The following is a 20,047-nucleotide window of genomic DNA, read 5'->3' as shown; positions in this document are numbered from 1 at the left end:
TGTCTCCAATTTGTTTTAGGAGTGGGGGGGCCAAGTCATAAAACTCAAAAAGCGAGCACCCCGACCTACCAAAAGTAACACTGAATTTATGAAACCCATGAGTTAAATAGAGAGACACAGCTGTGAAGAACCCAATGGCAGGAAAACAAACCAAATTGAGGGTGGGAGACTATTCCATAAAAAAATGCATGCACAACAGGAATTACCGGTACTGGGGAAAAAAAAGAAGAAATAAATGATTTAAAAAAACATCAGTTCATGATTCCAAAAACTAAATTTTACAACAATCAAATGCTGATAGTCTTACAAAACAAAGTCCCCAGAACTGCTTTTAAGATGAAAATGGATTTCGGCAAAAATGAATGGCAAAAGTCCATTGCCAAGAAATTTTCAGCTTCTTTGAAATAAATAAAATAGCTTACAGCTGTTTGCCCCGACAACCGGTAATAACACATCATTCTAGGCCATGACCTTTAAATTGAAAACTATTGTTTTTTTCACACATCAATAAGTTGTGCAGGTGCGCCTATTGAAGCGTGACAGCTGTTTCTAACCGTTTCAACTTGTTTATTGACGTTGGCCATGGCCAAGTCTCAAATCATGCACGCTCCTAATTTCATTCGCAGCTGCAATTTGATACCACTTCCTCTACATATCGCGTTGTCACGTTGAACTATTAGTTCTACTGTCACAATTCAAGCGTCCTTAATTTATTCCCTGTCGTCCTCTAGTGACAAGATTGTGAATAAGACTGAATTCTACCAAGGGGGAACTGTTCAAGACCCTGGGATGTCAACTCAGAGGCCCTCTTTGCAAAGTCAAATCTCTGAACCTTTAGGCCACCTTTCCTTAACCTTTGTTGGGCTACTTCGTGGGGTCAAGGAAAGGTGTAAGGGTTTTCCTTTTGAACATAGGAAAAAGGACAAAACTGTTTAATTGAATTTTCCAAACTAACATGATGCCACAATGGCAAGTATTAGCTTAATGAAATGAAAGAGAGAGAGCTGAAGACTTTTAAACCGCCAGGAACGCTTCTAGCTTTGCCACACTTGTCACGGACACCAATGAACACTTACAACGCTTTATCATAGCAATAAAACACATTTAATAACACGTTTAAATACAGAGCATTTTGCTCATCTTGTAAAATCTTTCTTCACACGTAGTAGGAAACAGGGTCAGAATGGTTCTTTTGGGCTTGTATTTGGTTTTTTGGGGTTTGTGTGTTCGAGGACCACCACCACAACAATTGTGTTGTCCACCACCGAAAGAAAAAAAAATCCAGTCCTTTTAGATATTCCAGAGAAAATGATTAATTACGTTTCTTGGCAAGACGCGCCTTTTGCTTCAGCTGCAGCGTCTTCAGCTCGGCCATGGTGGAGAAGGTCCTGTACAACCACACCATCTGCGCAGAAACACAAACGTTTACAGTCTACTAGCTTGATGCTAACACAATGGGGAATGCCATACACCAAACGTCGAGTAACAAAACGAGCATCGATATTGTGGTCGTAATTTGCAAAGCTTGCATGCTTCAGGCTGTTTATTTGTCACTTGCAGTAAAATATTTCTGTTCAATTAAAAGAGAATTACATTTTATAATGCAACATATAAGCACTCACCACAATGATGACAGCGTTCAAAAGTAACGGGATGGAGAAGACCAACGATATAAACATGCCCGTGGAGTCAAAGTACTGGAACTCGGAAAACGACCTGCAAGAGGTTTCAGTCATTCATGTGGATATTGGAATTCCATAATATTTTAAATATTTCAAGTACCTCCAGTTCATTGCTGCCAGCTCGTTTAAATATTCAGCACTGTACACCAAGACGACTGTGAGGAAAAATGAAGGAACATAAAAGACTCAGTACACTTAAACAGTTGTGTATCAGAATCCATAATGATCCCCAAAAAAGACAACAACTTAATAAAAATTGTTACAAACACAAGTTTTACTTTCAAGGAATAAATAAGAATGACAATTTGAGTTAAACCAATATCGTGAGTGGCCCAATACTTATGTCCACTTACTTATGAGCAGGAAGTGGCAGATTTGCGCTCTGTAATACTTGCACGTCACTATAGTCAGGCAAAGACACGCTATGTGAAACACAACACCGCCGATAAGCCAAGGTTCCGACCACTTCACCTAAAAAAAAGAAGGCAGATTCTGAGAATACTAAAAGTAAGGCACAACGATTTGTAGTGGTACTCCAACGACGGCGCTAGCATCGCTACGTTGGGAAGAAAGTTGAACCTACAGACATTAGAAACGTCCAAATGGATGTTATTCTTAAATTGCTAAAGGCGTCGATGGGCACGGAACTGACGTTGACGGGTTTGGGGGATGCCATTCTCACAAAAAAACACAGACCCCACTGCAGCTATAGCATGTAAACAAAACAAGACGTCTCCGTCGCACTAAAATGACGTCAGAATTACACGACCATTTGAATTAAATGAAATCAATAGAAAGACATTGGCCGTTTGTACTGAATATTGTAATAGAGATTTGAATTTATATCACCATGTTTGATATTTCATCATATTGAATGAACATAGATGATTCAAGATTAAAAATAGTAACTCATGTTTGAAAATAAATTGTAATATAATTAGTACTTTCTCTTTCTTGCAAGAAACAAAAACAAAACAAGAATACCAACAGTACAAATCTGTAAAGATTCTTTTATATTATAAAAACAAAGGCAGAATGATGCACAGAAATGGAATTTTATTTTTTTAAATCAAATCAAAATAACATGACATCAGAGTTGTAGAGTAATATTCCAATAAATTTGTAACTTTGCTCAACATCGGAATCGCCCCCCCCCAAAAAAAAAATCTGTATCAGTTAGGCCTGAATTTCAAAATTATAATGTTTAACCAAACCGCTATGTTCCATCTAATCGAAGTCAGCAAGCTCAATGCTCACATTAAAGGTGAAACACCTTAGGCAGGCTAACAGAAATTTGCATAGATATTAACTCTAAGATGAGGTTTCATTGTATAACTGAATAACGAGAAGAGACGTTCAGGTTCTGTTTCTTGCAGGGCTGAAGTCGGGCACAAAGGTGGCGGCCACAGCGGCAGGCGTGGAGTAGCACAGAGCGAAATTGTACAGACCGAGCATGAGACACTTCCATGTGGAGCGCAGCGCTTTGCCAACATTCTGTAAGACAAATGGGTCATACGATTGCTTCTTTTGAATGACAATGGCACAGCAGAAATAGTTTATTGAGTTTCCAATCAGCATGGAGCGTGGTCATGGAAAAACCATTGTCTGCAGCTGACCTCCTTCATGCAGGAAATGTTGCTCTGAAATGTGCTTGTGTGTGTACTGTTATTTTTGGTGGGGTGGGAGTCACATGAATTGCAAAAACACATTCAAACTTCCTCAATACACCACATGCATGAAAAGCTGTCAGCAGTCAGCTAAGAGAATTAAAATAGTAAATGTAGACAAACCTTCCTGACTCTTTTACGCTTCTCTTCCTTCTCTTCCTGCTCAATGAGCAGCTGGTAGCGCTTGGCCCGGAAAGCCAAGTGGACGTCCGTGTGCTGTCGGCGCTGTTTGGTCTCCTCGCAGTCTACAAGTCGCTGGTACGAGGACGTTCCCGCCTCGCCGTCCCAGTGCCGTGGCCTCTGTGGAGCTCGTTTGAGCTTCATGGTGGTTATGAGGGAGGCTGTTGAGAATCTTGGTAGTGGTGGTGGTGGTCAGCGGGGGGGTAGAAAACAATTTCCTCAGCAGGGGGGCATGTACAGTGTGCTGTCCACAGCTGTCATATGCATGAGTGCATTCCAGTGGACTCCTGTGTACACAGGAGCTGGCGCAAAGCCCTGAAAGGTACTCCTCCCTTCCTTGTCCTCCTCATACATCCTCAGAACATTTGAAATTTAAGTCAGAATGGATGAATGAGTAAATTCCGGATTTTTTTTTTTTTGTATGTGTGCTTTAGTGAATTCTGCCTACCAACAAGTGTGTGTGAATGATACAGTATTGTAATTTTTTTTTTGGCCTTATGATTGACACACAAAAGTAGATCTGACTACTAAATAGTAGATCGAATGAATGTATACTTTCTCCGGGTGCTCCGGTTTCCTCCCACATTCCAAAAACATGCATGGCAGGCTGATTGGACGCTCTTAATTGTCCCTAGGTGTGAGTGTGAGTGCGAATGGTTGTTCGTTTCTGTGTGCCCTGTGATTGGCTGGCAACCGATTCAGGGTGTCCCCCGCCTACTGCCTGAAGACAGCAGGGATAGGCTCCAGCACCCCCGCGACCCTAGTGAGGATCAAGCGGCTCGGAAGATGAATGAATGAATGAATGAATGTATACATTACACAAGTTTCACTTTTTGAATAGTATTACTGAAATAAATCAACATTTTCAGGATATTCTATTTTTTTTTGATGAGCATATACAGTATATTTCTTATTATTTCTATTTTAATGCTAAATGCATAACACAACACAAAATATACATGAGAGGTGCTGGTGGTTATTTTTTTTTAAATTTAATTTGATTTTTTTTAATTTATTTTTTGTCCACTTGGAATCATCGTAAACACATTCCACACCGTAGTATATGTGACTTTTAATTGTGTGAGTTCAAATGGCCGGGCCTGGCCGGGTGAGTGATGTGGGAGCGAATGTATAGATGGCGGGTGTTGGCTCAGGATAGCGGCTTGCTGTTAAGTGGCTAACCATGAGCTAGTCTGCCTATAAGGTAAAACAGGAAGATAAATCCTTATGAAGTTTGCCAAGCAACAAGTGTGTGTTGTTCATATAAGACATTTTCTTTGATTGACCATTGGGGTCAGTACGACAGAGCGGTATCAATTCTGACTTGCACAATGCCGTGAAAACAAAACTGGGCTCAAGTTGAATGATCAGAGTTTTTGCGTCTGAAGTACATTGGTTAGAGTTCATTGTCCAACACAGAGCGCATCGGTCCTGAGGCTAGATTTGCAGATTTCGCTTTAGGCGAGTCTCGCAAGGCGAGAAACTTTTTCATTTTGAAGTCAAAGTCGACGGGGAGTTCGCTGGGGAGCTTGTAGTCGGCTCTCATCAACGAGCTCAGGTAGGGAATGAGTGCGCAGTTCTCCTCAAAGGAGGCCAGCTTTTTTTTGTACATCTGTCGAATGTGTTCTGTGCTGCTGTGGTTGAATGCTGTAGGGAGGACAAAAAAACTTGGATTGCCAGCCATGTGCAGAAATACTGCAGTTCATTTGTGCTTTGTCATCTGTGAGTGAGTACCTTTTAGGTAGAACGCCACGTAGTGGAGAGCTGATCGTTCCATACTGAAGAAAGGAAACTTCGGTTTCAGGCACCCAACAGCCGTCATGGCCTTGATGACCGCCACTGCCACACCCTTCAGAGCAACACAAACAGCTCACAAAACACGCATCAAACCGTGACAATGTGACAGCTCAGAGTGTTTCTCACCTGTTCCAGGTAGCCCAGCGTAGGGAGGGAGGTGAGCGGGATCGGCTCGCAAAGAGGAGGAACCTTACTGGGCAACTTAAGGTCCCAATAGACTTCAGGAGCACTTCAGGAGTAAAGTATCCCAGCCACTCAACAGACTGTTGCCAAGTAGCACCAAAAAAATTAAGCGCGGATTTGGTCTCACCTCAAAAATTTGTATTGCTTCTGCTTTGTCTCGCAAGTGTAGAGCCGCTCTCTGTATTCTACCGCAAATTCCATGCTGCCGTGTACCAGGGCTTCGTACCTTGGGAGAGGAAACCGCATAATAGCAGGACGAAACCAAGTGCAGTATGACAAGTTATATTTAATGCAGAACTTGATTTTAGAACTAATGTGTAAAAATAACACATTAATCTTAATCTTCATAGTACAAATGAATTACATTTTTGTGGCCTTTGAGGAAAAAAAAAGATTATTTTCAGAATTCTGCCTAGCAACTGAACAAACAATCATTTGTGCACCCAAGCGCCACCAAGATTTTCACAAAAAGCCCACAATTTAGTCTACCTAGCAAAAAGCAGCTAACATAACGTGGAAATTCAAGAAATTCTCTTTTTTTGGCTTGGGACCACAAATAACGCCTTTCATTAGATTGTATTCCTTTAAAATATTTTGGCACTGTATTTTGCTGCTGTTGCAAATGAATTACCCTGCTGAGGTATTTTATGTTAGATCCATCGTGGTGTGAAATATAAGTGTGATAACCCGTTGAGAATGTGTGTACCTCTCTTTGCCATCCAGATAAGTGACGGGGCAGAAACCTTTCATCTCAATTTGCTGAGGGAATCTGCTCTTCACCTCTGCCTCGGTTAGTTTTTTGGGCAGCAGGTCTGCCTCCGGGAGAGGACGCGGGCAGAGGGGGCTGACAAATTGATCCGGACTGGCAAGAAAGCTCTGCCATCAAATAAAACTCTCGTCACAACAAGATTATTGTAGTTAGCGAAAACTAAACCACAACATACAAAGTAAGTAACTGTCATGAAAAATCCAAAACTGTTATATTGCTGCTTCAGACTTATATGTTTTAAATTCAAGTTGTTGTTTTTTTAAGGCTGACCTCCAAATGTTGTGTGCTGCACATCTTGAAATATCGCCGATTGTATTCCGCAGCATACATCAAGGATGCAGTTTCTGAGCAGTCCACAAGGTGGTTCTGCAGAGCGAGGCACACGGGGCAGTAGTGGCCAAACTCCCCAATCTGACGCTGAAACTCTCTGGGTGTGACGCAAAGCCTGTTGATGCAGCCGGCCTGACCTGCATCATGAAAACACACAGTTCAACTCCGAGCTTGTCCTTCCTTTTGCTCGTTCAGAACTTACCGCTTCTGGTCTTGCTCAGGTAAGTGTGGATGTACTTCATGCTGATGCTGATCTCCTTGATCAGGCATTCCCAGATGTACCACTTGCTCTTGAGGCCATCGATTTGGATCCAGTTTTCATACTGCTGTTGAAAGTGCTGCCTCATGAGCTCCGCTTCCTGCTTGTAGCAGGTGTTGCGGATATGAAGGATATCTGCGCTGTCATGCATCAGGTGGGGCCTACAATGAAAAAAAAGGGGGGTCGCCAGGATATATGCATCAGTGCCGTTTGTTGTTTGGTGGTTAAGTGGAGGATGTGGTTTTCTGACTTGTTCTCCTCCATCTTGATGGCAAGGCCTCGCTTCAGCACCTCTAGCGTATCCAGCTCCATCTCCACCACCATCATGGGGATGATGCTGTTGTCCTGCATCAGTTCCGCTTGCTTCATGGTCATGGGAAAGCCATCCAACACATAACTGCAATAGCACAAAAACAGCCATTCATGTATTCTTTATTCTCTGCGAACAACGATTAATATTAGTGCCGTACAGATGAGTTGAGAGGAGTTAAGACAGGTCATTATAGAGCATATCAGTCTGTCTGTCTTATACTGCTCTCAAGTGGCCAAGGCGGGCACATCAGAATTAAATTAGCTGCATTTAAAAAAACTGGATTAAAAACTAACTACAATGAAAATTCCCTATTGTAGTTTTGATCCTAGTCTGTTCAACAGTCAATCACAGAGCACATACAGGAAAAAGCACGATCAGGTGAATGAAAAAAATGTGAAATGATCCATTGTGGTACATTGTGTGTTGTTAAGTTTTCATTTACACACCCTTGCGTACTGCACACCAAGCTCATGAGCACCTTCTCCAGACACTGGATGGCCAGTTCATCGGGCACCACCAGGCCCTGGTTGAGATGTTTCTTCATCTGAACCGACAAGTCGCTGTGCTCCTGCTCCTCAAGTATGCGCCTCATTACGCCGCCGATGGACAACAGGTCCAAACCGTACCTCTGCGCGAACATGGTTGCCACTGCGTAAACGGCAGAGAATGTGAAAATTCAACTGTTGACTCTACATTATTTTTAGAGCAGTTAAATAACCACAGCTGCATACAAAGTTAGTTGTACATTAGTAAAATCAGACATCCAAAAACAAAGACAATAACTTACCGGTAATAATATAAAACAGTAAAGACAATAAAACACTAAAACAATGGCGAGTGTCATGCTGAGTCAAAAGCCAAAGAATGAAAATGTGTTTTAAGACATGTTTTAAAGTTCAACAGAGATGATGGGATTTGCCTAACATTCAATGGAAGGTCATTCCAAAGGGAGGGAGCGGCAACGGAAAAATGTTCTCTGAAGATTGAACCCAAGGGCAGCAAATGCAATGAAAATATCAGGGGTCCCAAAATTGAATCCTGTGGAATACCATATAAAGGAATTTCGGGACTCACCACTTGTTTTCCCTGATTTGGGTGGTCCGACGATGGCCATTTTAAGAGGAAGCATAGGGGAAGGTTTTGACTGCCTGAGGTACTTCAAGGGGTTGAGCATGAATGTTTGCTGGTTCTTCTTGGAACCAAAAAAGTAGATATATTGGTTGAAGAGCACTGGAAAGGCGGTATCAAGAGGCCACAGCACAGGTTGAATGAGGTCCCCTTCACTGTAACGCTGTGTGAATTGAAAAGGAAATATAATCTTTTTTGTACAACTTTTCATGTAACTAGACACAAAATGGCTCCCCTTGCTCTTGGGACTTTATCATGAATTCTGTTAGGATAGACTTCCAATTTCATGTCAATTGGTGAAACTCATGCCTGGGTGTAATTTTGCACAACTTTTCAGTGTGTGTGTGTGTGTGTGTGGCGGGGGGTGGGGGGGGATACTGAATGTGTTTTGAAAGGTCGTGTTCAGAACCAAATACAACTACAACCAAACAGGTCTGGAAAAATGTTTTGAGTGTTTTGACATGTTGAGGTCCCCCAATATTCCGACTGACCCCCCCCCAGAAACGATAGTATCAGTCATTACAACAGTTCCAAGGTTTTCACACTGCAAGTTTACCTTGACGGGGTCCGTGCAGCCAAATGCGCTGTGGAACTTGTATGAGTAGAGCAGGAGCAGCTGTGCCAGGTTGTATGAGATGGGCTGGCATTTTTGGAAGAGCGACTCACGGTTGGCCTGCAGCGGCTCCACTTTCAGGAGGAGCTGACGCCGTACGACGGGCGTCTTGCGGGAAGCGTTGATTGATATCCTTGGAATTTTGAGTTCGCTTAGAACCTCCTGCGTGGGGAAAAATTGTTTTGGGGGATGTTTTAAAAAAAAATGTGTGGCGGTTAGTAAAACTGTCACAGTGTCTGATGGTATTGTGTATCACGTTTACCAGCACGATAGCCATGTTGTTTGAGTCTGCCACGTAACGTTCTTCAATTTCCGTGCTCAGCCTCTCGGTAGTTGCTTCCTCCACTTCATCTTCATCCATGAACTCATCGTACCTTTCAATGGGGTACTCCTCCTCCAGGATGGCCTCGATCTCGTCCTCTATGTTGGCAGAGTCTTCTTCGTCCTCATCTTCAGCCCGGCAACTAAACTGGTTTGTTTTGAGGTTGAGGTTAATGTGAAAACCAAATAAAATAGTGAAAGTGTGACAGTGGTTGACAGGATGGCTTACTTTTGCTGTGGCTGTTGAGGAGGCCGCTTTCTCCTCCATTAGTTCTGCCCTCCTCTTTGTAATATTCTCTTCCTGTATTTAAGACAGATTTTCACCATTGTGTTGCACATAAATGTATAGCGTACCTGCCTGCCTATCTATCTATTTGTCCGCATATCTACTTACCCGCGCCTTGCTGTGTATTTCGCGGAGGACATCGAGTAAATTCTCACGCCGGTCGCAGTGATCCCGCCACCTCTGCCAGAATTTGGGCAACAGGCGTGCCTGAATGTCTTCCACCCCGGCCATCAAGGTGACCACAGCATCAGGATAAAGCTGATGCTGCATCATGTGCTGCACTTCCTCTGTGTTGTGAGGGAAATCCTCGAGGATGAATCCTGTCGACCTGAAATAAACACCCGGCATTGAAATCAACACTCATGAGGACAAGCGCTATTGAAAATGGCTGATTTGACTGGCATCATGAAACAGATTGCGGTTAACCTCAGAGAGCATCTGTGTGTTTGTATCACAGTTAAAGAGTGGTGCATGCGTGTGTTTGCTGTGTTACATGTAAGGCTCCGTGTTCCAGTAAGGATTGATGACCGTATCCAGGACATGTGAACTTAGTGGAAGGTCATCAGCCAAGTAGGCTTTAATACCAATTTCCTCATCTGTCAGTCCCGCATCCTCCTTATGGACAAAAACAAAACAAAACAAAGACGCACAAAAACATCAAAACTCATTCATTTTCCAAACCGCTTTTATCCTTACAAGGGTCGCGGTGGGTGCTGGAGCCTATCCCAGTTGTTGTCGGGCAGTAGGCGGGGGACACCCTGAACCGGTTGCCAAACAATCGCAGGGAACACAGAGACGAACAACCGTCCACGCTCACACTCACACCTAGGGACAATTTGGAGTGTTCAATAAGCCTGCCATGCATGTTTTTAGAATGTGAGAGGAAACCGGTGTACCCGGAGAAAACCCATGGAGGCCCCATGGAGAACATGCAAACTCCACACAGGGAGGCCAGAGCTGGAATTGAACCCGGTATCTCTGCACTGTGAGGTTGACGCGCTAACCACTGGACCACCGGGCAGTCCAACATTAAAACAGCATCACATTTTGTGCAATTGGCTGGAAAGCTTACCTCAGTTACCTCTGGAGGCTCTTCACCTCGGGCTTCCTCGATAGCGGACTTCAAGCCCTTCAGATGCTCCTCCGTCGACTCGTCGGCGGGGATAACTCGATGCTTCATCTTTGGCATGAGGAGAGTTTGAAGATGCTCCCGGAACTGAATGTGGAAAAGGCCAAGTTGCTTGGCGAGCCACTCGCCTTGAGTGGTCTTGCCGGAACCTCTGCATCCCAGCACAAATATCCGCAGGGCAGGGGGCTGAAAGACACGTGTGAGATAACGATGTGTTCACGTTATCTTTTCAGATAATTCAGTTTTTCCATTATTCAGTTTGTACCTTCAGAAGCTCGGTATGTCCGACAAATTGCTCGGGAGAGAGCATGAAGACCTCCCTGGCGTCGACACTGGAGAAATAGTAGACCTTTTCTCGATACTTGGATGATATCTCATCTGTGCAGGGCACCAGTGCATTCTGCTTGTTGAGCACCACCGGGCAAAAAATAAAGGTATCGCCAAAAGACCTCTTGGAAGTTGCATCCCCTCGGGATTCTGACTTTTACAGGAAGAAAAGGATTAAAAATAAGTTACTTTTGTGTATATATAGTAGTAATAAGATTTTGTGATGTGTTGATAAAGCAATACAATAAATTATATGTATGTACAGTGGAATTATCGAAAATAATTTGAGTCAAAAACAGACAAAGTGGAGTATAGGGTATGACTTTTAAGATGTGTGACTTAAATAATGTCTGTCGAGTGGTGCGAGAGTCCGCGAATGACAGCATAGTGTTGTTAGCTCTTGGCTTGGCATAGCTAAGCGCTAGCCAGTTCAGTGACTCTGGATTTCAAATGTTGAATGAATGTGCTTATAATGTGTTTACTTTACCGTTTGGTAAATAAAGTTATTGAAATTTGTTCGAATTAGCAGTGGTAGACCGCATTAAATTTTCTAACAATGCTATCTTAAATTAGCTAACCATGTCTACTTACTGTAGACGTGCTGTTGTGTAAGGCAGTTCGGCTATTCATTGCACTTGATTATTAAGTGTGAAATTTTCCCAAACTTTAAGGTATTCTCTGTCTTTTATTATACATATGTACAATTAAAAAACAAATCTATGGTAATGTTAACCGCAATATAGTGAGGGACAATACAACTTTTCCTTCTTGTATTTTCCAGCAGTCTTGATGTGCTGTGGCACTATGCTGCTTCTTACAAGTCAGTCTTGGAGCTACGTGACATATCCGATTAGGGGAACGAGGAGACGGACAGTGACTTCGTTGGTCATCTCATGTGCTCAACACACTAAAGGAGTAGTAAGCAGACACTTCAGTGCAGAATGGCCTGTTTACTGACGTCTTCACCCTCCTCCTGCTCCTCCTCTTCCTCCTCCTCCTCGGCCGTGTCCTTGGAAGAATCGTCTTCGTCGTTTCCAATTTCCAGATTTGCGATTGCTTCGATATCTTCTGCTTCCTCATCTAAGTCGACGGCGGAGAACTCTCTGGGCAAATACTGGAAGGGCTCTGCAGAACAATTAAGTGCGGCAATTATGGGTTGTTGTTTTTTTCCGGGAAGAATTACACGTCATTCAAAATGGACCAGTATTATCTTTGTAAAGACAAAATATTGTATTGTGTAACGCTGATGGCGGGTCGTGCCTTTGGGCCTTCAGTGGGAACATACGCGATTTTAAACCGTCAATACTGTACAGAAACGCAACATTACAGATCACAAGGGTGGTGCAAACATCATCTGGAGCAGTTCAGGATCAATATTGATCGAAAAAAAATGTAAATACGATCCTCACCATAGAAGCTGAGCATGATAGAAAATGGATGATGGTTGTGTCACTTAAATGTAGAGAGAACCAAAAGGGTTTCCACTCACTCTCCATGAGCTGGACAATCTCATCCAGAAGTTCCTTGGGGCTCCTGCTGGCGGTCTGCAGCACCGAGTGGCTTATGCTGAGCGACAGCTGCAGCCCTTCCCATTCTCTCGTGAACTGATCCTTCTCGGCTTTGAGCTCCGGTTGATCTGAAGAGTCGACACGGTGAGGGAACGAAGACAAGGTGGGCAAATATTTTGTAACCTAGGAAGGAATCATTGTCTTACCTTCGGTGTTTTCTGTCGGTGGAGTGCCGGAATGATCTGCATTGCAAAAGGAGCAATGTTAATAAAAACCTGGCTGCTCTGATTGGTGAGGAAGGATGAGAAATACCTGACAGAAGACGCCAAACTGAACACTACTTACTCTGATTCACCTCAGTATGCATGAGACAGAAAAGGAAATCTGGATGGATCCCAGCTCGATGTAAAGCCTCCAACTGGGAGGCGTTCCTGGGAAAGTTGTCAAGCACCCAGCCGTTGCCCACATCGGCACCTACGTTGGAAGTTTCATTCTATGACAATAAACGCATAGTGCAAAATAAATAAATAAATAAATCATGACTGATTGAGATTGTACTTTAAAGTGGTCCTTGATAATGCTTGTAACGCAAAGCACGAGTATCGCAAGTCATGTTTCCCCACTGAAATGAATGGAAATACCATTAATAGTTCCTGCCTCACCTCAAAAAAATTATTCAAATGTTTTTTTTCAATGAGAATAAAAACTCACCTGATAGTATTGTATTTTTTTCAAACAACAATAATGACATAATAAAAAGCAATTAAAAAGAAGACCTATAAGAATTAGTTTTTGCCACACTCTGCATCAGTTCAATGGCCATTGTGCGGCTCCTTCTGATGTGCCCAGCTTGGCCACCTGGTGGCAGTATAAGACAAAACACACACACGTATAGAGATAAAATAAACATACCTCTCTGACGACTTTCATCAGAGCTTGCGCATAGACTTCCTTGGCTGCATCTTGTTTTTTGGCCTCCTCCAGAGCGGTTTGCACAAGAGCCACCACTTCGGGATGATCTTCCGTCACTGAAGACATCGTAGGAGCATTTGAACGTTGTGCTCAGGACATTTGTTTCTCTGTTACTATTGGAAGGGAATTCAGTCAATTTAAGTGTGTTCTTACCTTCCACAGCAGGGGTTCCATCTGGGCAGGGAAAATATCAAAAGTAATGTGAGAAATGGTAACATTATTGTACTAGACTGTACTAAACTGAGAGAACCGGGACATCAACTTGCCAGAACTCTGCTCGTTTTGCTGCTTGGTCCTGATTTTCTCCATGGCAGCCTGCGTGCTGTCCTCTTTGACTTTTACGAGCCACTCTTTCTCCAGCTCAGCCACGAGAGGCTCCGCCAGTTTCTCCAGCTCCAGCACGGACACGTTGTGCCTGGCGGCCATCAGTTTGGAAAGGTCAGGCCTCCCCGAAGCTTTAGTTCCAATGATGCAAACCCTACAAGGGGGGCTTGGCATCGGAGGGAGTAAGTAGCGTCTGGGGTTGGTCACAAACTTATCGTAGGCTTCTTGGGATGAAAGGATGTACATTTTGTCCCGGAAACTGTCAAAGGGTTTCAGAGGAGAGGTGGTCACAAAACAAATTCAACTCACTTCTCAAGGCACCACTGATTGAAAGAAGCCTCACCCTACGGAGAATTCCGGTTTTCCGGGAACCAACATTCCTTCTTTCAGTGCGACTGGACAACTTCGACCCCAGCGGCTCCTCCTCCAGCGGAAGCCTGGGACCAACATCCTGGAGGAGGACATAAACCTCAAAAGATCCTCCTACAAACCAGACGGGAGGCAGCATTGGGTTTGGAGTTTCTTGCATTCACATATAGCGGAATATCTCCCATGTCCATGAAGTCGCAAGTACAGTACAATCTGGAAAGTGTTTACAGTGGGGGGATTCGCTCAAAATCATACGACACCCCATAGCCCATAACAACAACTTGAAACTATTTTTGCCAATGTATTGAAAGCAAAAAATAAGACATGACATGTACATTAAGTGGCGGCCCTGGTGGTTCAGTGGTTAGCACTTTGACCTCACAGTGCAGAGGTACCGGGTTCAATTCCAGCTCCAGCCTCCCTGTGTGGAGTTTGCATGTTTGCCTGTGTGGGTTTTCTCCGGGTACTCCAGTTTCCTCCCACATGCCAAAAACATGCATTGCAGGCTGATTGAACACTCTAAATTGTCCCAGGTGTGAGTGTGAGCGCGGATGGTTGCTCATCTATGTGTGCCCTGCGATTGGCTGACAACCAGTTCAAGGTGGCCCCGTCTACTACCCGAAGACAGCTGGGATAGGCTGCAGCACGCCTCGTGACCCTTGTGAGTTTAAGCGGACCAGAAAATGGGTGGATGGATGTACATTAAGTATTCGTAGCCTTTGCTCACTACTGTGTTGGTACATCTTTGGCAGTAAATAAAGCCTGTTTTAGTCTTTTTGTATATGATAGAGCAAGCTTGGCACACCTAACTTTGGAAATAAGGCAGAACAAAATATGGAAATACTTTCCGGATGTACTATACCCGAGATCAAAAGAGATCAGTTTAGCAGACACCAAATAGCTTATTTACTACTGACATTTTTTTTATGCTAAATACAAACAAAACAAAATTGCCTTTGACGCTGTGCAGAACTGACCGTTTCGATGTCTTCGGGCAACTCTTCGTTCTGATGGAGGACCACCGGAACGGACACACGCTGTATGGCCATCGATCCAAGGCGGGACAATACAAACTAGAAGCAAACAGGGAACACCCATCAGTAACACCGAGCAACATACTGTTTGTATGAAGCGACTTACTAAGAGCAACTCCTCCGGTGTATCGCTTCCGTCCACCTCAAAAAGGTAAATAGGGTTGTGGTCCATCATGTAGTCCTGAACGACAAGATGGATGCGTTATAATAGAATGGAGCTCCTCTTTCTTCTACTTCTGATAGTGAGAATTTCTACCTCCAGCGGTCTGAGGATGTTATCCTTGTACGTGTTGATTCTGAGAGAAGTATTTCGGGACTGACGTTCAGGGATCCACACCAGCTGATCAATAGTGCACCTTTGAGGAGGTTGTTCCTCTTCCTCTTCATCCTCGTCCTGCGAGCATGAAAAAGTCTTAGATTATTCACTGGAGATGCCGACATGGATTTTCCATCTGCTGAATCTGGTGGGTCGCTGCCCTATTTATTTATTTTTCGAATCACAAGTGAGGTTTAATAGATACCTGCGAGTCTTCCTTATCCTCCTCCTCCACTATTTCCTCGTCTATAAATCCCGTTACGTGGAATTCATTGTCCAATTTCCATTGATCTTGATTGTACAGAAAACCTGTCATCGGGTGCTGCTTCTGACTCGACAGCCTCTTGACCAAGTCCTTGTCAGCACACTGATAAGGCAGCAGGCGCGAGTACATTTTTAGTTTTTTTTTTGGTTCGTTATTTTTGAAAACCCAGAGCGAGGAACAGTGGTGCGACCTAACCTTGATGTTGATGATAAAGTCCGGCTTGAGTTTGAGCTTCCTGATCATTTCCATTTGCTCATCGACGCTAACGCCTTCTTCCGACATGAACGGCAGGCAGCTCAACACGTAGCCTGCGATGCGTGATTTCAACATCGGAGTGGTAAGATGTGCTGTGAAATCATGCTACCAAAGACTTACCGTAATGCTCAACTTTGGTTGAGTTCAGCATGTCGAGTATGAGCCGGAGGACCACATCTTCTGGTATACTTGCGCCCGCATTTAGGATATCCAGCAGCTGTAAAATGATTGGCTTTAGTGCAGATGTGGGGAAAAGATATGACGCACGGCCCGTCAGGCACTACTAAAAACAAATACAATTTTAGAGGAACTGTGGGTTAAAAAGGTTGTAATCAGCATTACCTTAATGCCATCCTCTGTTTTATTTCTGATGTGGGAGTCGAGCACCTCCGTGTCTGCAATTGGGAAACAGTTGGAATGAATTGATAGGTGTCGTTTGTAAAAGGTAGAGAGAGATTATGCTTACCGTCAATTAAAACGCACCCCCAGGTCTCTGCAATGTTCTTAGCCAGGGTGGATTTGCCAACACCCTGCAACAACAGACGTCAGAAGTTATTGTTATTGAGTTAAACATGCCAGGTTTGTTATTATTGATCCTTTCCGGACTGAAATACAAGAGCTATTTTTGAAGTCGTCTTGAATGATTGACAGATTGATTGAATCAGATTCAGTCATAAACAAAGTAAATCCAGAATTTTACAGTCAAACAAAGGCAATCGAAAAGGCGTAGGGTGAAGCCGCTGCTCATCAAGCATTTTCGCCTGCTTTGCGAGACAAACAGATTTCAATTAAAACAATTTTTGAAGCACCCACACAAATTTTATCACCTTACCCATATCAGTTATCCGAGTGACTTTGCACCCATTTTTGACCAAACTCCCTTATACCATATACCAGATTTTTTTCAGTAGTATAGTAGATAGTAGTATGATCAAGAGCAGGGGTGTCAAACTAAATTTTTTGTCAAGGGCCACTTCGGAGTTACGGCTTCCCTTGGAGGGCCGATGCAAAATCTCAACGTTCTCTATTTCCCATGACAATTTGATATTACGGTACATATTTCAGGGAGGATCATGAAAGTTGACACACATGATTTGCTCCCGCGGGCTACATAAAATGGCCTGGCGGGCCAGATCTGGCCCCCGTGCCTTGACTTTGACACCCGTGATCTAGAGTGTCAAATTCTTTTTTCAAATGGCTTCAACTGTGCAAGTGTCCCTCAACGTCTGCTGTGTATGTGTGGCATCATTTACCGGTCTTCCAACTACAAGGAAGCAGGTCGGTTTGGAAAGTAGACGCTGTCTCTCGGCGTCCTCTTCGATGAGATTGTCCACTAGATCCATGGCTGTTTTAGTGCCTAAAATTAAGCAGAAATATGGGTAATTGCAGCAAATAGAGAGAAATATAAGAATAACCCCCGTTAGAAATCGTCAATCATAACATTGATATTTTATCTTGAACATCAATGACGAGATGTGCGGATCTTAACCGGTCTGATGCTGCAAAGGGATACGCACTCGGTGGCGAGGTCTAGCCGGTTTGCATAGTACACAAATGGGATTAATATTAAAAAGATAACTTCCTCCGTATCAAATCCACATTATAAAATTGGTATATTGAAACAAACTGGCTGTATTTACAAAAAATGTGATAGAATGCCATTTAAACCCATTTTCACATTTCAATAAAATGCAGTTTGGGGTAGCTACTCGAGATTGCAGGTGAACCAGTCAACTCGAGTTCTTGAGTACTGATGGACAATTACGTTTTAACCAATTTGACCCAAAAGTGGTTTACCTTTATTTGAGAATTTTGAAAAGAAAAAAAAGTCCTCCACTTACTGCAAAATACTTGAAACTCGCATCGCTGCTTGTTTCGAGCAGACACTATCGTCACCGTTGCAACTTTATATCAGCACTACCCGTTGACAGTGGCGTTTGGTACCATAGCAACTATCAACAAATGTTATCGGGTAATTGATTCTAATTGGAGGAGGAGGCAAAATAAAATGACGGAAAAAATATTTTATGGTTTGGATAGATTAATCCTATTTCATTTTGTCATTAATACGTATAGGATATGGTATACTAATAATTTTAAGCAACAAAAAAACTACTTTTTGGTCTTCGACGGGCGCCGTAGTGACGTCATCCGGGTCCATGACTGTCACCTGACTAAAACAATTCGCATCGCGTGCTTGCAGTTGTTACTAGCCAAATACACTAATATACCTAATGGTAGAATTGTTTCTTAATAAGTTTTATTTGAATATTTTAAGCGTTCACGTCTGCTACTTTTGGGGAAATGGAAAGTGGCGCCGTCTGTTAAACATAAGTGGCTGTCGCTCGACTAATTTTAAAGGTGAGTCAATTAGCTACACGAACAAAAGCATTTAAATTCTTACTTTTATCTGTTAGTCTGTTACTTCGGGACAGACAGCCTTTGAATTACATTTTGTTTTGTCCATTGTTCTTTTACAGTTCTTCTGGCTCAAACAATCTGAGCAAACATGCCTCAGTCTGCAGCTGTCATCAGTGGGCTACAGAGGATGGTTCTATACGAGACGAGAGCCGTAAGTCGATCATAAATGTCATAATTTATCACTTCAAATCCACTAATACATGGGTGTCAAACTCAGGTCCTGGAGGGCCACTGCCCTGCATGTTTTCCAAGTCTCCCTGTTGCAACACACCTGAAAATGATCAGATCATTATCATTGAATCAGGTGTGTTGCTACAGGGCGACTTGGAAAACGTGCAGGACAGCGGCCCTCCACGACCAGAGTTTGACACCTATGCACTAATATCACAAAACTCGCAAATGTAAAAACGACTTGTTTATCTTAACTAAGACATGATTAACTAACGAATGAATCGGCCCCACAATGGGGAAAATGTGCAAATCTTACCTTATTTTCTCCAGTTTTTAGTCATTAACATGAAGTAAATGAAGCTGTGCAAACTTTGAGAAGAACAAAAGATAACCTCTTTCAGAACGTAAATACGTATTGGAACCGGGGATAGTTGGAGGGCAACTGCAGGATTGGTCGTGGACGTTAGATGGCAGCAAAGGCTTGTGTGGGAGATTTTGCTCATGTTGCATGTCTAACTTCAACTAACTTCAGTTTTTATCCTCAGTGGAAGTAAACCAGTCTCTTTAGTTTTCATTGTGAATGTCTGCTTTACAGATGCCACGGTCTGCTGATCAAGCCGTGTGTGTTGCTTTTCATAAAGGCAGGAAGACAGTTTTACCCAACTGCCAGCTGTCGATTCATGATGACTGTTGCCTTCATTTATACCTGTGCAGTTTCATGATAATTTTGCATCCGGCAATCCTTCACAAATAGGTTGCTTAACATCACAGTCTTTGGTTTGAAGCCTTTGAACAATCCAAGGTCGGAATGGGTCTAGCTTTATCACTCTCTGGAGCATCTGCTGAATGGAGCTTTTGTCAATTTCAAGGTTCCAATGAAGCCCTCCGGATAGACTCTCACTGATTTTACGCAAAGACCTGTTTTTAAGAGTTTCGTGCCATGTGACATGACTAAACGCAATACCCCCCCAACCCCCACCCCTTTGCAGAGGTATTTTTTGGTGGGGAGCAATCAGGCTCAGACCAAAAACAGAGTGCTGAAGATTGACCGCACAGAACCCAAGGATTTGGTCATCATTGATGATAAGGTGAGTGAGCATTAGTGCAGTTCTAATGATATAATAGTGGAGTTGCCTGGGTTGTTTTTTGTCAAATTGTCCCCTCCTCTTTAATGCATTTGTGACAGTCCAGGCTGGCGAATTGTGAGCCCACCACAGCCATTTATGAGCTGCTGGGAATGAATTTGTTCATAACAATGCAGGGTCGTTATTATGATGATTATGATGATTGTTATTATGAAGCGTGTTCCAGTAAGTATCCATCATCACATGCTACCATTCTTGTCATTATTATTGTGTGTATAGTAGCATAATGTACCGTAATTGGCAAACGGTTTGTTGATGCTTTAGAACATCAGGCACTGTCAAG

The 20,047-nt window shown here is 43.1% G+C and overlaps 3 protein-coding genes across 3 annotated transcripts in view; 1 reads left to right on the top strand and 2 right to left on the bottom strand.

The window, feature by feature from the left end:
* Window positions 1-1,081: 1,081 nt before the first annotated feature.
* Window positions 1,082-2,444, bottom strand: tmem18 (transmembrane protein 18). The gene is made up of 5 exons (XM_052052231.1): window positions 2,266-2,444; window positions 2,036-2,153; window positions 1,783-1,837; window positions 1,623-1,716; window positions 1,082-1,405 (listed from the first exon to the last, which is right to left on the bottom strand). Exons 1-5 carry the CDS (start codon window positions 2,356-2,358, stop codon window positions 1,313-1,315), a joined length of 453 nt encoding a protein of 150 aa, XP_051908191.1. The 5' UTR covers window positions 2,359-2,444; the 3' UTR covers window positions 1,082-1,312.
* A 2,444-nt stretch (window positions 2,445-4,888) lies between these two features.
* Window positions 4,889-17,982, bottom strand: ak9 (adenylate kinase 9). The gene is made up of 35 exons (XM_052053211.1): window positions 17,869-17,982; window positions 17,281-17,384; window positions 16,494-16,557; window positions 16,370-16,422; window positions 16,148-16,244; window positions 15,968-16,080; window positions 15,713-15,874; window positions 15,448-15,585; window positions 15,298-15,372; window positions 15,135-15,230; window positions 14,132-14,271; window positions 13,731-14,047; window positions 13,618-13,638; window positions 13,405-13,520; window positions 12,838-12,985; window positions 12,699-12,734; window positions 12,474-12,620; window positions 11,943-12,109; window positions 10,923-11,138; window positions 10,601-10,843; window positions 10,022-10,143; window positions 9,637-9,856; window positions 9,472-9,543; window positions 9,184-9,390; window positions 8,865-9,083; window positions 8,255-8,471; window positions 7,627-7,828; window positions 7,118-7,264; window positions 6,811-7,028; window positions 6,549-6,745; window positions 6,216-6,385; window positions 5,637-5,735; window positions 5,453-5,555; window positions 5,264-5,378; window positions 4,889-5,176 (listed from the first exon to the last, which is right to left on the bottom strand). Exons 2-35 carry the CDS (start codon window positions 17,368-17,370, stop codon window positions 4,926-4,928), a joined length of 4,998 nt encoding a protein of 1,665 aa, XP_051909171.1. The 5' UTR covers window positions 17,371-17,384; window positions 17,869-17,982; the 3' UTR covers window positions 4,889-4,925.
* A 176-nt stretch (window positions 17,983-18,158) lies between these two features.
* Window positions 18,159-20,047, top strand: part of fig4a (FIG4 phosphoinositide 5-phosphatase a) — a 28,483-nt gene continuing 26,594 nt past the window's right edge. Inside the window, exons 1-3 of the mRNA XM_052053212.1 lie at window positions 18,159-18,388; window positions 18,508-18,599; window positions 19,609-19,707. Coding sequence (XP_051909172.1) covers window positions 18,537-18,599; window positions 19,609-19,707 — 162 coding nt within the window. The 5' untranslated portion in view covers window positions 18,159-18,388; window positions 18,508-18,536. The remainder of the gene's footprint in view (window positions 18,389-18,507; window positions 18,600-19,608; window positions 19,708-20,047) is intronic.

The sequence above is a fragment of the Hippocampus zosterae genome, chromosome 19 (genome assembly GCF_025434085.1).
Source record: "Hippocampus zosterae strain Florida chromosome 19, ASM2543408v3, whole genome shotgun sequence".
NCBI lineage: Eukaryota > Metazoa > Chordata > Actinopteri > Syngnathiformes > Syngnathidae > Hippocampus > Hippocampus zosterae.
Note: the sequence above shows the minus strand (reverse complement) of the source record. Positions and strands in the feature narration are given on the sequence as shown.

What these genes read in the sequence shown, in the direction of transcription:
- tmem18 (XM_052052231.1), bottom strand. Translation starts at nt 2,358, where the DNA reads ATGGCATCCCCCAAACCCGTCAACGTCAGTTCCGTGCCCATCGACGCC. An exon ending in TTTGGACGTTTCTAATGTCT is followed by an intron (nt 2,154 to 2,265) that starts GTAGGTTCAACT and finishes TCTTTTTTTTAG; the next exon opens with GTGAAGTGGTCGGAACCTTG. An exon ending in TGAACGCTGTCATCATTGTG is followed by an intron (nt 1,406 to 1,622) that starts GTGAGTGCTTAT and finishes GTTTCTGCGCAG; the next exon opens with ATGGTGTGGTTGTACAGGAC.
- ak9 (XM_052053211.1), bottom strand. Translation starts at nt 17,370, where the DNA reads ATGGATCTAGTGGACAATCTCATCGAAGAGGACGCCGAGAGACAGCGT. An exon ending in AAACCGGAATTCTCCGTAGG is followed by an intron (nt 14,048 to 14,131) that starts GTGAGGCTTCTT and finishes ACCCTTTGACAG; the next exon opens with TTTCCGGGACAAAATGTACA. An exon ending in AAATACACAGCAAGGCGCGG is followed by an intron (nt 9,544 to 9,636) that starts GTAAGTAGATAT and finishes TCTTAAATACAG; the next exon opens with GAAGAGAATATTACAAAGAG.